The sequence below is a fragment of the Hyperolius riggenbachi genome, chromosome 6 (genome assembly GCF_040937935.1).
Source record: "Hyperolius riggenbachi isolate aHypRig1 chromosome 6, aHypRig1.pri, whole genome shotgun sequence".
Lineage (NCBI taxonomy): Eukaryota > Metazoa > Chordata > Amphibia > Anura > Hyperoliidae > Hyperolius > Hyperolius riggenbachi.
The window spans coordinates 98,271,292-98,289,424 of NC_090651.1; the positions used below are offsets into that span (position 1 = coordinate 98,271,292).

At 44.3% G+C, this 18,133-nt stretch overlaps 1 protein-coding gene across 4 annotated transcripts in view; it reads right to left on the bottom strand.

Moving 5' to 3' along the window:
• Positions 1-14,988: 14,988 nt before the first annotated feature.
• The window catches only part of CEP350 (centrosomal protein 350), a 109,254-nt gene continuing 106,109 nt past the window's right edge, over positions 14,989-18,133 (bottom strand). For all 4 annotated transcript variants that reach the window (XM_068239720.1, XM_068239721.1, XM_068239719.1 and 1 more), the window contains one exon: positions 14,989-16,512. In XM_068239720.1, coding sequence (XP_068095821.1) covers positions 16,348-16,512 — 165 coding nt within the window. In that variant the 3' untranslated portion in view covers positions 14,989-16,347. The remainder of the gene's footprint in view (positions 16,513-18,133) is intronic.

An 18,133-nucleotide genomic window follows, 5' to 3' on the forward strand; every position in this document is an offset into this window, starting at 1 on the left:
GTAATCCCCCCTGCGTTTGTCTATGGGATCCCATAAATTATTTGTTACACCGCAAAACACCTGCATGAGAAGGCACTGATGGAAGCTGCCATGCCAGAAGTCATCTGTGATGCTGCCATACTGTAGCTACAAGCTTTAAAATTCAGGCAACCGGAAGTCTCAACCAACAGGCATGCCTTAGGGAATAACGGGGATTATGGTTGGTTTTTTTTTTTTTTGGGGGGGGGGGGGGGGGCTGGGGGGATTTGGAACATATGCGGAATGCAAAACCCTAGTGGAAATAGACCCAAACTGAATCCATCCATTTCAGGTATCCTGAATAACTCATGGTATCCCAACAGGAGAAGCTTGAAGCTCTTTGGACTTTAGCTTGGCTTTTAATACCATCTGCCCACACATAACTTCAGGAAGACCTTGCAGCACTTGAGATCCATCCCACCCTATGCCTATGGATCACATACAGTACTTCCTAAGCAACATGTCCCAAATTATCAAGCTGGAGGATATCTCCTCACAAACAATGCCTACCAACATCTCCGATGTGGTTCTCCATTATAGGAATAACTGCAGATCCACAGCAGGATCTGTCAAGGCCATTAAAATTTGCTGACGACACCACCACAGTCGGCCTTGTCACTAAGGATGACGTGCAGGAATACTGTATACAGAAGAATCTTGTTATAGTACAATCTGATATAGTAAACCTCTACATATAGTAAACTCAGTACTCAGGTCCCAGCAAATGCTTCTGTATGAATGTACAATGAATGACCAATTCTGATATACTGTAGTAAACTTCTGATTATAGTAAACTACTTTTCCTGGTCCCTTGGAGTTAACTATAAAAGTATTCTACTGTATTATATTGTCATGTATATTGCGTGCATTGTGTGCCCTTTCTACTAGAGCTATGTATAAACCAAACCCAATTCTGGGCAGCACCCAGTCATGCTTGGCAAAATAAAGGATTATGACTGATGTAACTTCGGTCCTCAATGTATTGTAAACAGCGGTTATCAATAACTGAATTTGGAACATCCCAGCTACACGATCATACATACACTAACATTTACCCAGACATGGAGAACAAAGAGATTCCAGGAAGTAATTATAGCTTGTACTGGGGAAGTAAATTCATATTATCACCAGTTGCTTTTGTTAGACCTGGAAGGACATAGCAAATCTGCATAGGAAACCTATAATAATCCCTTTCTTATGCTATACCTATAAAGATTGCTAACTATGCTGTATTACAGTAGCTGTGCTGGCTGAATAATGTTCATCTGAACTTTTGGATCTAATAAAAACCAGCCTCTAAAATTTGATTTTACTTTCCCCCAGTGTAACCTATAACTACGTACTGGAATTGTGAGCAGAGCAGGGTGTAACTTGTCACTACATAGTCTGAGCAGCATCAGGTGCCAATGATTCCAAAAAATGGGTCAACTGACAGCAGCAATAGATATTAGGGAAATAATCCTTCAGAGGCTCCTCTTTTTCCTTAATCCCCAATAAACACTGCCAGGCAACCACAGACATCCCTGCAAGGGCAGCCACTCAGCTTTGGTTCTGGTGGTCATATCTCATTCTCATGATGGTCAACGAACAGTTTGTGACACTGAGGTCCAGAGGCAATGAGTAGAACTTGGTGCTGACCAAATGATGTAGGTAAGGATCAGTGAGGGCCTTTTTCCACTGGGTGCCTTGTCCATTTGTAAATTGGATGCAACACCAGTGCTGTTGTGAAGCTACAGCCAAATCGCTGCAGTCAATCGTGGCCACGTTCGCAGTGGCCCACGTGGCCATGATTGACAGTGGCGCTTCGCGCAGCCGCAGTAAGGCCGACCGGCTGAATACAGAGAACGGAGACATCGGCGGGGAGCAGAGCGGTCAGCGTGGGAAAGTCGGCTGCAAGGGGCTGGAGAAAGCCCCAGGTGAGTAAAGCTGATAACTCCTTTAAGGACTCGTGAGCCCAATGCTACAGATAAGCCCTTTTGAAAGTACAGACTGTAAACAATATGTCTGCTTCCATGAATCAGGAAGGAGAAACTGAAATTTTAGGATTTTTATCAGCTGTAACAAATCCCGGATTCGGGGTCCGCTGTCCCAGGCTGCATGAGGATCCCAGGAAACGTCCCGCTTTCAGCAGCGGGACGTCCCGGCCTCGGGACTCTGGCCACTCCATCCTTATGAACTGGCAGCGGCGTCTATAGACGCCGTGCCAGTTCATTGCCCGCAGCCCCGCTCCAGCCTCGTCTTCCGGTGTCTGTACGGCAGGCGAGCAGGGCTACGGCAAGATGGCTGCCGAAGCCCTGTACTGGAGACTATTTGTGTCTCCAGTACAGGGCTTCGGGCGCCATCTTGCCGTAGCCCTGTCAGTACGGGAGACAAGAGAAGGAGGTCCCGGGAGCAGCGCGCCAGAGGCCGGAGACTTCTGCCAGGTGAGTAAATGCTTTCTTTTTCAGGTGAAATGTTTGCCCGCATTGTGTTTCTTTTCAGGTGAAATGTTTGCCCGCATTGCATTTCTTTTCTGGTGAAATGTTTGCCCGCATTGCGTTTCTTTTCTGGTGAAATGTTTGCCCGCATTGCGTTTCTTTTCTGGTGAAATGTTTGCCCGCATTGCGTTTCTTTTGTGGCGAAATGTTTGCCCGCATTGCGTTTCTTTTGTGGCGAAATGTTTGCCCGCATTGCGTTTCTTTTGTGGTGTGAAATGTTTGCCCGCATTGCGTTTCTTTTCTGGTGAAATGTTTGCCCGCATTGCGTTTTTTTTGTGGTGAAATGTTTGCCCGCATTGCGTTTCTTTTCTGGTGAAATGTTTGCCCGCATTGCGTTTCTTTTCTGGTGAAAGGTTTGCCCGCATTGCGTTTCTTTTCTGGTGAAATGTTTGCCCGCATTGCGTTTCTTTTCTGGTGAAATGTTTGCCCGCATTGCGTTTCTTTTCTGGTGAAATGTTTGCCCGCATTGCAGTAATTTTCTGGTGAAATGTTTGCCCACATTGCAGTAATTTTCTGGTGAAATGTTTGCCCGCATTGCGTTTATTTTGTACTGACATGTTGCCCGCATTGCGTTTATTTTTGTACTGACATGGTTGCCCGCATTGCGTTTATTTTGTGCTGACATGTTGCCCATTGCATTTATTTTCTGGTGTCCGGGGTAACTGTTACTACATTTATTATTTAATGGTCATAGATGGCTATGTTTGCTGCTTTGTGGTTACGGTATACTATTAGCATCACAGTTTCTGCACACTCATGATGCAAAGTCTCGATTGTCCACATCATGGCGTAAACACAGCTTTCTTATGCCTCGCTGTTACATCATTACGTTAGCTCCGCCCATTAAATGTCATGGCCACGCCCATTTTTCGCCGCAGCCCCCCCCCCCAGTTTTCATCACTGTGCGCTCCTCAGTCCTCCCCACTATTCGCCGCGGCGCGCCCACCCTCCCTGTCCCAGGTTGGACCCACAAAAATCTGGTCACTCTATAACAAAGAAATGTTTTTGTTTAAAGGTTGTTATGCTGTTTATCTTTTAGAGCAGAGAGGAGTTCTGAGTTCAGGTCAACTTAAAAAAGCAGCTCCACAGATTGTGAATCGGTTTCATAGTGAAATAGTTTCAAAATCTGTTTGCAGTGTAGGCAGCCAATAGATCCCTCTTTGATCAGATTTGCTCACAGAGAGATCTATCTGCTGGTCGATCTGGTGGCAAATCGACCAGTGTATGGCAGCCTTTAGCTAGTTTACAGGGAAAACAAAGGGTGATTTGCATATACAGCAGTGATGCATTGTGGGAGACAACATATGCTCACTCCAACCTGAATAATCATAAATACCTTCTGTTTTAATCAGATCAGAATCGGAATCTTTTATTTCGCCAAGCACGACTGGGCCGTGCCCGGAATTGGGTTTGGCAAGTACAGGGCTAGGTGAGAACAAGCAGGACATAACGATACATATATGTAAGCAGACAGACAATATAAAGGGTACAGTTACAGCATTTGAACACATTTGAACACGTATATATGAAGTGTGCAGCCATGCGGTCAGGCTGGGTGCTACTAGACACCACTTGTCGTGGTAGGATGAGGAGGGATCTAAGAGTTCAGATAATTCACGGCTGAGGGGAAGAAACTGTTCCTGTGTCTTGTGGTCCTGGTGTAGATGGATCGGAATCTCCGGCCTAGGGGGAGCTTACTAAAGAAGCGGAAACCTGGGTGGGACGGGTCATTAGCGATTTTTTGAGCTCTGGAGCGCAATCTAGAGTTGAAGATCTGGGCGAGAGAGGGGAGTGGTTTCCCGATGATTCTCTCCGCTGATCTGATGACCCTCTGCAGTTTGTGTCTGTCGCTGGCGGAGGATCCAGCATACCAGTCCAGGATGGAGGAGCAAAGGACAGATTCAATTGTGGCAGTGTAGAAGCTCGTCAGAAGTTCGCGGGCCATACCGAACTTCTTTAGTTGGCGTAGGAAAAATAGCCTCTGCTGGGCTTTTTTCTGGGTTGAGGTAGTGTTGGCTTTCCACGTCAGGTCCTTAGAGATTGTCGTGCCAAGGAGGCGTGCACAGGGGACGTTCTCAACTACCGTGCCGTCAATGCTGATCGGGGGTGGGGTGGTGGCGCGTTTCCTAAAATCGACAATCATCTCAACCGTTTTTGTAGTGTTCAGGACCAGCCCGTTCTCCCTACACCAGTGGCAAATTCTGTCAATCTGGTGGCGATACTCCTGTTCATCATTTCCAGAGATAAGGCCAACGATGGTGGTGTCGTCAGCGAACTTGAGGACTTTGACGGAGTCTGCGGTGGACCTGCAATTGTTAGTGTATAGGGAGAATAGGAACGGCGACAGTACGCAACCATGGGGGGCCCCTGTATTGGTGGTCCTTGGTTGGGAGAGGATAGTGTCCAGCTTGACGGCCTGGGATCTATTACTTAGAAAGTCCGTGATCCAGAGGCGGAGGGTGGGGTGGACTCCGAGGGCAGCAAGATTTTCTTGAAGTATTAGGGGGCTGATGGTGTTAAACGCCGAGCTAAAGTCGAGTAGAAGGATCCTGGCGTATGAGTCAGGTCTGTCCAGGTGTTCATTTACAAGCTCCAGGCAGATATTTATGGCGTCGTCAGTAGACCTGTTTGCTCTATATGCAAACTGAAACGGGTCCAGCAGGGATTCGGTCGATTGCTTGAGGAAAGGCAAAACCAAGCTTTCAAAGGCTTTCATGATGACCGAGGTGAGAGCCACTGGCCTGAAATTGTTGAGGTCTGAGACGCCCTGTTTTTTGGGGACCAGGATGATTGTGGACCTCTTGAAGCAAGCAGGGACCCTGCCTTCCTGGATGGACTTGGTGAAGATGGATGAGAGAATGGGAGAAAGCTGCTGTGCGCAGGTTTTCAGACAGGCTGGTGACACTCCATCTGGGCCTGAGGCTTTCCTTGCATTAATCCCTGACAGGTGTTTCCTGACGTCATCCTCATACACCTCAAGGGGGGGTGGGCTTGGATGTGGGGGTTCTAAGTCAGAGGAGGTGGCCGGAGGCTCTGGGGACCTTGCTGGATTCTCAAATCTGCAATAGAACTCGCTGAGGTTCTCAGCGAGCTCGGTGCTGGGAGTTGCATGCTGCGGAGGGGGCTTGTAGTTCGTGGCAGCCTTGAGCCCCTTCCAGACAGTTCGTGTGTCTCTTGAGGAGAGGTTCTGTTCCAGTTTTACCGCGTAGTTCTTTTTGGCGGCCCTCAGTTCCTTGTTTAGGGTGTTTTTTTGCCCTCCTATACTCCTCCTGGTTGCCAGACTTGAATGCCAGTTCCTTGCTTCTGCGCAGATGCCTAAGTTTATTGGAGAACCAGGGTTTGTCATTCGGGTAGTGTTTGTGGATTTTTGTTGGTACACACTGCTCCTCGCAAAAGCTGATGTACGAGGATACAACGTCTGCCCACTCATCTAAGTTCGGTGTTTCCAGAGCCTTCCAGTTCGTGCAGTCGAAGCAGGCTTGAAGTTGTTGTTTAGCCTCCTCCGACCAGACTTTGCTGGATCTTAGGACTTAGGACTTTTGTTTTGTACAAGATGAAACACAAGCTAGGATTAATGCATTTACTCTACACACACCTAGCTGGCACCCAAGCATCACGCTTAGCAAGGATTTTATCCCAGCCAATACGACTTATATCTAATACTGTACTAATGAAACTTAATATCCTTAGTGGCCACAGCCTGCAATGTGCTGGGTGTAGATGTGTTACCTGTGCCGTCTCTTCCTGTACATGCTGAATCCACACAAGCCTAGCATTAACCACAGTGACTCCTAAAAAGAAACCGGAGCCCCACCCAGAGACACAGCCAGAGTTACATGTATAAATTGATTTATTTACAGCTTTACTTCATGTACATATTGTTCTGCAGGTTATTCACAAGGCTATACAGAGCAAAGGAATTTACAATGCAGCACTGTGGGTGACAGTTAGTGGCCCTGAGCTGGAAACAGCAGAGCAGGGAGAGATATGGAGGTTGAGGCAAATACAAACCATTCAAATGCTAAACAAGATGCTTCAGTCAGGCTTATGCTAGGTACACACCATACAATTTTCTAGCAGATTTACTGTCAGATCGACTTTTTCCAACATTTCCTATTTTTTTTTTAAATGTATGTATTTTTTTAATCGATTTTCAGAGAACTTAACGAAAATTGATTAAAAAACAGATAAAACGATTGGAAAATTTTAAAATCGAACGAAATTCAGATCGGACATGTTGGAAATAATCGATCTGGCAGGTAAATCTGCCAGAAAATTGTATGGTGTGTACCTAACATTGGGGCAACCTATGGATATTCCAGTGAAAGGGAACTACAAGCTCTGTGCTTCTACATCACTTGAGGAACCCAAAGACCAAATGTGGCATAACGTGCTATTAAATCTAGTCAGAATGTCCCTTCCATTCTCTCAATGCAGCATAGGAGGAAAAAATAAAAAGGTGCAATCTGATTGGTTGCTGGGACTGCAGGATTAGATCTGCCCTCAGACACATGAATAAATAACATGTTGAAATCATGTTGAATAGCAAAAACTAGAGTCATCACACTGCGCAACCTTGTCAACAACAAAAGGCAAGGAGAGGAGACGACACATATCTGTAGTGGGAAGTTTGGTGCTTCTGCTGCACAGCCCTTCAGTTGTGCAGAGCTGCAGCATTATACACTGTATCTAGAAGTGGTGTGAAAAGTGCAGAGCAGAATTTGTCACTAAGCATGACTACCAGTGTAAGGAAGACTGCTGCTATGAGGCTTAATGGCCTGGAGCAAACATGCAGACAGTGAGTGATGGGATAACTGCATATCGCATGCATGTTAAAGATGGATAACTAAGCAAGCAGTGATATATAGGAGAGAACAGAGGCGCCAAGAGGATAAAAGGGGTTTTAAATGAGCTTAAAAGCCAAAAATTTGGTAATTAGAGGAGGCAGTGGTGGACTTACCTCCTCCAAGCAGACACAACACGACTGTACATTCAGTCTATTTATTAACGAACTCCAGATTTTTATCTGGAGTTTGTTAATAAATAGACTGAATGTACAGTCGTGTTGTGTCTGCTTGGAGGAGGTAAGTCCACCACTGCCTCCTCTAATTACCAAATTTTTGGCTTTTAAGCTCATTTGAAACCCCTTTTATCCTTTTGGCGCCTTTGTTCTCTCCTATATAATATTGTATCCACCCTGGGTGGAGGGTTGCGACCCTTTTCTACTATCTACAGAGAGCGACTTCTTATTCCTGAGTGGGGTCAGGATAATCTCCCCACCTGCCTTTACAGTGGTTGCCTATTGGTGACCCATGCTTGTGAGTATAACAACTATTACTCTTTGTCATTATCATCTTTGTCAATACATACTACACTATTGGGGCTCTTGGTGTTCCTCTGTTTATCTCGTAAGCAAGCAGTGAGGAACATAAAAACGACAGCTCTAGATTTCTATCTTGAGAACCCTTTTGTTTACATTCCCGATCTTCCTTGGAGTCCTCAAAGACAAGCTACTAAAAAAATACAAGCTTTTCAAATTTGCTTAAACCGACTTATCTTTTGTCCGAAATAGTTAAATTAACTTACAGACATGAGAGGGAATCTGCCTTGTTTAGCCTTGACTGCAAGTTAACTTTGGAAACGGTTTCACCAGCAGTATATTCCTTGAAGCCCAAGGTCCGGTACATTTCACATAACTGAATTCATAGAAATGCAATAATAAAAAAAACCTATAAATTCAGACTGTTGCAGAAATGCTTGGTTTGTGCTATGATTAGATACTGACAGGTGTAGCAGTCCATTGGTGGCAAGTTCCTCAACACCAGAAATCCTGCAGCCCCTCCCACCTTAACCACGATTAATGGAAGCCTAAATAAAGATAAAACTGCCCCATAGACACTACCTATCCCATCTTCTATGACATGGCAGGTGTCAATGCTTTTCATAGGTGAATTTGGGGGCGGGGTGGATGAAGAAGGGATGTAGAAGAGACTGGTTCTTGATGACAGAGGATCTAGAAACCTTGAGCTATTGCAGCACTAAGTTTCTATTTTAATATAGCATCAACCAAAATTATCTTGGCATTATCATTCTGAATGAATTAAGCTCTATTAAATGCAAGTATAAAAATCGGAGAATCTTTTTAACCACTTGATGACTCAGCCTTTACCCCCCCTTAAAGAAAACCTGAACTGAAAATTAAAAGTCAAAATAAGCATACACAAGTCATACTTACCTTCCATGTAGTCTACTCCTCAGTGTCTTTCTCCTCTCCCGCGTCCTGTTTGTTCACTGTGATCAAGGGAATTTTCCGTCCTCCATTTTGAAAATGGACATCACCCATAACAGCTTTCTGGTCAGCACAGTTAAACTGTAACATCGCCTACTTGAGCTATAGGGAAACATGGACATTACCTGGTACATCAGTTTTCCTCTTGGCTATAATTGACAGCAACTGATAATTTACTGACAGCAGCTGATATATTTCAGATCTGACAAAATATTGTCAGAACTGGAAGGGATTATTGTAAGAAGAAAATGGTGAGCGTCTGAGAGGAACTGATGGCAAGGTAACTATGTAATGTTCATTTGAAGTTACCTCATGTGTTTATTTTAAATATTTTTACTCAGTACAGGTTCTCTTTAAGGACCAGCGCTGTTTTTTTATGATCTGTGCTGGGTGGGCTCTGCAGCCCCCAGCACAGATCAGGTTGCAGGCAGAGCGATCAGATCGCCCCCCTTTTTTCCCCCATATGGGGATGATGTGCAGGGGGGGGGGTCTGATCTGTTGCGGGGGGCGCACCTCAAAGCCCCCCTCCGCGGTGAAATTCCCCCCTCCCTCTCCTTCCTCTCACCCCTGGTGATCGGGGCTGCACAGGACGCTATCCGTCCTGTGCAGCCTGTGACAGGCTGTCCTCTGTCACATGGCGGCGATCGCCGGCCGCTGATTGGCCGGGGATCGCCGATCTGCCTTTTGGCACTGCTGTAGCAGCAGCGCCGTTCAATGTAAACAAAGGAGACAAACGTCTCCTGCGTTTACATTTAGCCTGCGAGCCGCGATCAGCGTCTCGCAGGCTATTCACGGAGACCCGCTCCGTGATCTAACAGGAAACTGCCGCTCGCGCGAGCGGCCTTTCCTGATTAATTAGGGAGGCACCTGGCGACGCAGATATGCGTCGCTGGTCCTACAGCTACCACTTTGCCGCCACACGGTATGAGTGTGCGGTCGGCAAGTGGTTAATGTCTCTAATCAAGAAAATATTAGCGCTCATAAGTGAAAATGTAGTATTGCTTAGACAGTGTTCCCCAACCCTGTCTTCAAGGCCCACCAACAGTACATGTTTTGTGGAAATCCACAGAGGTACAGTAGTTGATGAGCTCTACTGAGACACTAATTACCCCACCTATGCATGTTTGTGATTTTCTGCAAAACATGTACTGTTGGTGGGCCTTGCGGACAGGGTTGGGGAGCTCTGGCTTAGAGCACCCCCTGATGATTTCACTAGCAAGCTTTTATAGGTCATGAATGGATTTGTTTTGCTGCTTTGCAGTTGAGAGACGAGCTCTTTTGTAATGTTACAGAATTGTTTTTAGTGTGATGGTATAGCAACACTTTTCTGCTGAAGCAGCCAGAGCTCCAAGCAAATTGGTATCTGTAACCTTTTAACTTACATGCTAAATAAATAAAACAATCATGCAAAAAAAAAAAATTATGTATTTCTTTTTAAGGCCAAATTCACCCAAAATGGCTCCTTAAAGGGGCACTACAGCGAAAAGCTGTAAAATTTAAAATATGTGCAAACATATACAAATAAGAAGTAAGTTTCTTCCAGAGTAAAATGAGCCATAAATTACTTTTCTCCTATGTTGCTGTCACTTACAGTAGGCAGTAGAAATCTGACAGAAGTGACAGGTTTTGGACTAGTCCATCTCTTCATAGGGGATTCTAAGCAAGGCTTTTATTATTTATAAAGATATTCCCTAAAAAAGATATAAACAATGATGCTGGCCAGCTTCCCTGCTCCCTCAAAGTTTTTTGGCAGTTGGACGGAGCAACTGCCATTCACTAAGTGCTTTTGAAAATAAATATATCCCTGAGAATCCCCTATAAAGAGATGGACTAGTCCAAAACGTGTCACTTCTGTCAGATTTCTACTACCTACTGTGACAGCAACATAGGAAAAAGGTAATTTATGGCTCATTTTACTCTGGGAAAAAAAATTACTTCTTTGTAGGTTTCCACATATTTTAAATTTTTTCGCTGTAGTACCCCTTTAAAGAGATCCCAAGGTGGTTTCTAAGAATCTAATTAGCATACAGAGGCTGGGTCTGCATATAATACCAAGCCTCTGTTGCTATACTGCTGCCCCCAGGCCCCCTCTGCACTCTGCTATGCCCCTATAAATCAATCGCCATGCTGGGGACACGCAGCGTGTCGCCAGCCAGCTGTTTACATGTGAAGTGTCAGTCTCTGCCACTCCCCCGCCTCCTCCATAGCGCCAGTCCCCGCCCACGACCCTTCCCTCCCCGATGATTAGAGGGATAAGACCCAGGCAGGGAGCAGCGCTATGGAGGAGGCGGGGGAGCGGCAGAGACTGACACTTCACATGTAAACAGCCAGCTGCGACACACTGCGTGTGTGATTTATGGGGGCATAGCAGAGCACAGAGGGGAGACTGGGGAAGACAGTATAGCAATAGAGGCTGGGTATTATATACAGACCCAGCCTCTGTATGCTAATTGGATTCTTAGAACCCACCTTGGGTTCTCTTTAAGTACAGGCAACCAATTACCATATATACTAGTGTATAAGATGTTCCATGTATAGGCAACCCCGCAATGTGAGTGCCTACCCCCCCCCCCCTCCCGACTACTATAAGCAGACTACTAAACCCCCCCCCCCTGCATTCCCCCCACCACACACACTTTTGGGACACTTTCTTTGTCTTAAAAATTGGGCTTATATGCTAGTATGTACGTTACATGCTTTTTACATTTCTCCCAGATTCCAGCAGCTAGCTATAATGACCTAAAATGTCTGCCATTTGTCCCTGCTGTTACGCAGCAAACTAAAGCCATCACTCCCTGCGGAGTAGAACTTCAGGGCTGATAAACTAATGATGAAGTAATGAACTCAACAACAAAAAAGTGATTCCTTAATTATACATTGTGAAAAGCATTGTGAGAAGCATATCTTGCTAAAAATGGACTGCTGGAATATCAAAAAGAAAGCTGGGCCTCGATACATAAAAAGACATTTTCACTTCAAACAGCCAATCAGAATGTATTTAAAGTGAGCCAGAGGTGAAAATAAACTAATGAGATAAACAATTGTATTTATCCTCCTACTCCTAAAAATGTCTGTTAGATATCTCATGATTTTATTTTATTTTATATTTAAACATCTACAAAGTAGATTGAATGTTTTATTGTCTCTGCTCAGTGGCAGCCTATTAAGTATCTCAGAGTTAAAAACACATGAACTACTGACCTTTTTCCATCTCTCCCCTGTCCTAAGTTGTATTCTGCCAGGAAAACTTTTATGGCTGTAATTTGCTTATCAGTTAGGTTTACTATATTCCTGACAAGGTACCGACAAGACAGAGCTGTTGCTTGCATGCCTGAAAATTAATTATTTCAGGAAGCAAAATAAAACAGCCTCGTTATTAACATGTTTGGCACAGTACATACACGTTTATCTCATCTTGTCACATTGGGTACACTTTAAGAAAACAGAACATTTCATGAATCTGATAGGATGCTTGGAGAGAAAACTGTCTCTCTTTTGTTCAGCAGGCCTGGATGGTGATAAAATACACTGGTAATCAACACAAACAAAACAAACAAATTAGTCTAGGGTTGAAGTTGCCTTTTATGGGCAACTTACATTTTAGCATCATTGGTCCTTAAAGGTCAACTGTCATGAAAAGCTGACATATCATTTAATACTGTACACGATCGCGCTTATTGCCAGCAATAAATATTCTTTTCCTATTCAACACATCAGTTGGTTTCCTATAGTCAGCCTGCTGCATTCTGGGAAGTGTGGCCCTACTGCTTAGTTTTCATATACTTACAACTGCTGTAATCCCTGCAGCAAATAAAAAATAAATAAATAAATTACAAAACAAATCCAATAACTGCTGATCAAGGCAGGTACAAGGCAGATTACCAAACCTGTACTGAGTGAACTGATGGGCATTGACATTGGTTGAGACCTTTAAACAGCTATGACCGAAGTATCAATGTTATGTACTGAAGCAGGGACGTCTAGCAATCACATCACTTAATGTTACTTCTTCCTGTTTTGTTTTCTTTGCCTTCACAACAGGGGAGGCCTTAATACTGTCAAACGAGTTTGCCTGGTTCCATGGCTCCTCTCCAACACATTTCACATAGAGTCACTAATGACTCACTCCAGTCCCCCATGGAGTGCTTCACCTGACCCAAGTGATGTGGCAAGACTCCAATATATTTAATGAAATGTCCTTCAAATGACCAATACCCAGAGCCAGCTGGACTGAAGCCACTTCATGCAGCAGCTGCGCCATCTACTGGTTTGTTTAGGACAAGCACACAACAGCATTTTCTACAGGAACAGCCAAATTACAATTAATCTCACGCTGCAGACCAATCTAAAAAGAATAAGTCAATTCTAATTAGAGTGAACATTATGTGATAAACTTTAATTAGGAGCAATTCCAGAAGCCCTGAAATGGAAGATGCTTTTATATGCAAACATTGATTTTCCTTCAGAGAGGTATGTGGCACCCCCCTCTCACCAGGCTTACCAACTGTCCGCACCAGTGATGGGTGGGACTCACTGGGCCTTACCTACCAGGAGAACTCAAGTGATCCAGCAGACTCAAACTAATTTTCAAATTGTGTCTAAGTGACAAAAGCTACCTGGGTCACAGCAGACCATTGCAGTCACACTTACACACCCTCAACCTTTTATTTTCATAATTTCAGGCTGTTCTGGACATATAAAAAAACAACTAAAAATAAAACAAAACACACTCATTGGAGGTGAATTAGCACAAGTCACTCACCTTTCAGCAACCCTTGCCTTATATGACTAACACGAGGGTGGCTAATTCTTGTCCCCGATAGACAATTGCTTGGGGAAGCCATGGGGTTACGGTCTCCTCACATACCCGCATCCACAAAACCCCTCGTGCTATAAACAATGTGTGTGCCCCGTTGCTTCAGATAGGTGTACACCACACAGGGAGTAAAATAAGAACATGCAGCTTGACCAGCCATTTGGGTCTGTAGAGCGAAGCAAGTGAAAACCGCGCTGGAGATTTCCATGTAGCCGATGCCACCATAGGCCGTAATAGGAATCACGGCTAAACTGACGCTGAGACAGTAATTTGGGTGCCACCAAAAAACAAAGCACAAATAACTATAAAAAAACTGCGTAATTCGTCCGCCAGCAATAGCTGGAAGCCAAATTACGTCTTTCCTCCGAGTCCACGGCGGCCTGGAGAGGGGAACAATAATTAACACTGCTGGGACTTTTGCAGGAGCAGGGTGAGCGGTTTTTCGGCTTTACCCTGAGTCCAAATTTCCTGGCAGCTTAAAGGATACCCCAACTGAAATGTGACATAATGAGATAGACATGTATATGTACAGTGCCTAGCACACAGATAACTATGCTGTGTTCCTTTTTTTATTTTTCTGCCTGAAAGAGTTAAATATAAGGTATGCAAGTGGCTGACTCAGTCCTGACTACAGTGTGACCCTCACTGATAAGAAATTTCAACTATAAAACACTTTCCTAGCAGAAAATGGCTTCTGAGAGCAAGAAAGAGGTAAAAAAGGGGAATTTCTTATCAGTGAGAGTTACACTGTAGTCACTTCCTGTCTGAGTCAGCCACTCACATACCTGATATTTTACTCTTTCGGGCAGAGAAAGAAAAAAAGGAACACAGCATAGTTATCTGTGTGCTAGGCACTGTACATACACATGTCTATCTCATTATGTCACATTTCAGTTGGGGTATCCTTTAATTATATGTACAGACTCGAACTTTCCCTCGGCCGAGACTTATTCTACTGATGGTATTAGATGAAAACTGGGATCAGCACAGGAGTCCCACAACATTGATTCACAATCCGCCATACCAGATAAACCACTAAACAAAAACCACATCACTGTTCAGCATTCCCATTCATAGTACAAAACAAGCTGCTCAGCTACAGCCAAGCAGCCTGTGCAGCAATCATTACTAAAACAGTCACCTGAAAAACAAACAATCACCAGTGACTGTACCATGTGACTGACTGTCTGTATGAGTCATAAGTAAGGTCAAATATTTTGTGAGGTGAACAACAACAGTTACTACTATGATTAGTGGGGACAAATTATTTAATTCATGATAAATTTTAGTTACTTTTGCACCTCCTTGCAAACAACTCTGGTGTTAATTATGATCCTCTGTACATAAAACTATGTTTGAATGATGTCAGCTTAGAGCCCAGCTTTAAATAAAAATTCCAATAAAATTGTTTTTTATTGTTAAAAAATGGTATGGTATGCCATGGCAACAATGCCGTCCCCTAATCATAGTGAAGGCACAGGTGAAGTTTAGACATTATGTACCGGGCTTTGGCAATGCGGAGTACCTGTCTTGTTGCATCCTATTTCCCAAGTGTAGGCAGCAGAAAGTAAATTGCAAGCACAGATCTTACCATGTGCATGAAGGTACATTACTCACTGAGGGCCATTCCTGCACCTGCACAGCGGCAGACGTCCGTACCTGCACTGTGCGCTCTCCCACCAGCATCCTGGAAATGGAATGCTCTAGCTGTGCCCTGCAGCCTTCAAGCCGGGCATATAAAATCTAGACTTCCCCTGGGCACAGGTAACTGGCTTTACCATCAGGGGTGACCACGGCACAACATCATTTGTAGCAACATGATGTTTATGATGTTTCCCATTGACACAGTGGAAGAATGAAGACAGCTTGACTGAAGCAGTGACAGAGTGGAGCTGATGGATTGCATTGCAGTGTTAAAGGCAAAGTTTGGTATGCATGTGAGCACAGTGTGACTCAGAGGTCGTAAACAGTCTTAATCATGTCATCCATAGCACAGTATTAAAACTAGGCTTTGACTGCCTTTTGAATGTGCATAATTAATGCTAAATCGTTCTTTTCACTATGATCCTTTGTAAACACACCCTTCTAATGATTATGTAACAAGCAAGGGGGGAAAAAGAGCAAATGCCAAACCTCTGATCCCAGGCATTGGATTGCCCATACACGCCACTGTACACCCGGCATTTCAAGTATTGCAAGAAGTTAAGGACACTTGATGAGGCAGCTGAACACACCCAGGCCTCACAAACGCTGTGGTGAGGTTACACTGATTAGCAGTCTCACACACGCACTAGTAGGAACGGGCAACTTTCAGCACCTGAGCTGCTGCTGAACAGCCACCGTCTAGCTGTGTAGCCGGCAGCGGTTCAGCTGCTGATAGTTAGCAATGCTTGCATTATGCTACCTACTTGCACTGTAACTGGCCTTATGACCACCATTTAAAGTGTCATCTCAAGAGAAGCGAGGCCTCTACTATTTCGGATAATAGAGGGTTTATAAATAATTCCAAGTCCAGGCTACTAGTAAAGGGTGTTTCCTTGCATCAAAATGAAGAAAAAAAGTCTAAAATATAAAGTTTCAAGTGGAGAAGTGGTATCACTCCTTTCAGCTCGTCATTCTCTTATGGAAGAAAACGATCCACGCCGGGGGTCTGGCTCCTCCTTGCTGTAAGAATAGCGCCAGCCCTGCGCCTTGGAGAGCTCCTCCTCCTGTAATCTTGTATCCAGAGAGAGAGGTTGTGTGCACCATCACACGGAGAGCGAGAGGTTCTTCTTGTTCTGGATGCTCTGGAGCACCTGGATAGTGTCCCGGATTAAGGCCTCAAATATGCCGTCAGCCAGCTGCATCTTTACAAAGAGCTCATCTTCATCATAGTTCACCCACTGCGCCTCCTCTTCATGCAGCTCCTGCACCTGTCGGATGAACAGAGGCAAACACGGGTAAAGCACTCATGCAGCATATTAAAAATAAAACAATTGTTGCTTCACATTCATGACTTAAATGCCATACCTCCGCCATGCAGACCTGGCTTATTGCTTTTGGCACTGTAGGATAATCAAGGACTTTTGGACATAGGTGGTAAACTACACACTTGACAAACTACTGAACTTTATACCCTTCACTCCAGACTGGGTACTGCTCAGGATTTCTGAGCTAGAAGGTACAAGAGTCACCACTAGTAGCAAACAAAAAAACCTTGTATTAATTATCTTACTGGTAGCACGGAAAACAATCCTACAGAATTGGATATCTCCCTCACTTTAAACTGAAATTATGCAAGGCCTTCCTAATGGACTGGCTAAAAACCGCTTAACAAAAGAAGACTTATACTAAGCAGTTTTTTGAAGTGTGGGAAAGCTTCATGGACATGTTATCCAAGCCCATCAAGAAGAATCATTAAATCATTTAGTTTACCTTAACTCAATGGTACTTAAAGAGAGCTCCTAGGTGACCCTCCTATAGTCATAAGAGAATTGAGGGTCATTTGAAAGTAAGCCCCAGAAGATGACTGCTTAGTTTGCTTTAATCTTTTTTCTTTGTGTACAGGATGTGTAACCTTATATGGCGATAGATGCCAGTTCTAATTGATGTCACTATGTTGCTTGTTCTATAGTGATGATTGCTTTCCTCAATATGCACTTGTGATTGTAAATTGTTGTATTTCCTTTTTGCTGTTGCTTATCACAGATGACATGTAAAAGCTTGTGATTGCCAGATATGCTTCTTCTATGGTTTCTTTTACAAAACTGGGTACCATAGTTCTTATCCCGCCTAATCTCATATTTCTGTGGAAAAAAACAAAACTGAAGGCACATTGATAAATGAAGCCAAATTTGATGCACCTCTGGCCTTAGATACAAACTCTGAACACTCTTGGGCCCTGTGCACACATACAAGGAAATTTGCCAGCAGGGCATCTTTACCTGATCCCTTGGGCGAGAGTACGGGGCCGACACTGTACCGACACGTCACTAGCTGCAGGCTTGCAATGCTATGCGGGGGAGGAATGATTGACATCACACAGCGATGGGGTGAGCGGAGAGAACAATGGTCGGCGCTAGTCTAGTTTAGGAGATGCAGCAGAAAACCTCATAGGGAAATTCCGCTCTCTTGAACGTTTAGGTTTCAGATAGGTTGTAGTAAACTAAGCACACACTATTCTGCCAATGACAACGCTTTGTGCTGTAGAGGGTACCGTGATTGGAGAACTGTTCACTATGAGGTCTCCTGCTGGGTCCCCTAAACTAGACTAGTACCCAATGCGCTAGGCCAGCGACAGGCCAACTCGATCGCTGGCTGGCGCATTGGAGAGCACTGTACACACAATAGATTTTCAGCAGAGGCGGTTTTTATATTCATATGAGGCTTAAAAGAGGACCTAAACTGATGATATAAAAAAAGTGAAGTACCAACAAAGCTGGATTCAAATCAGCCTCACGTACCACTGTGAACTGCACACTAATGCTAATACTGTATCAACTGGGAAAGATCCTTCTCTTTGCTAAAAAATACCATAATTCAGATGAGTGTATC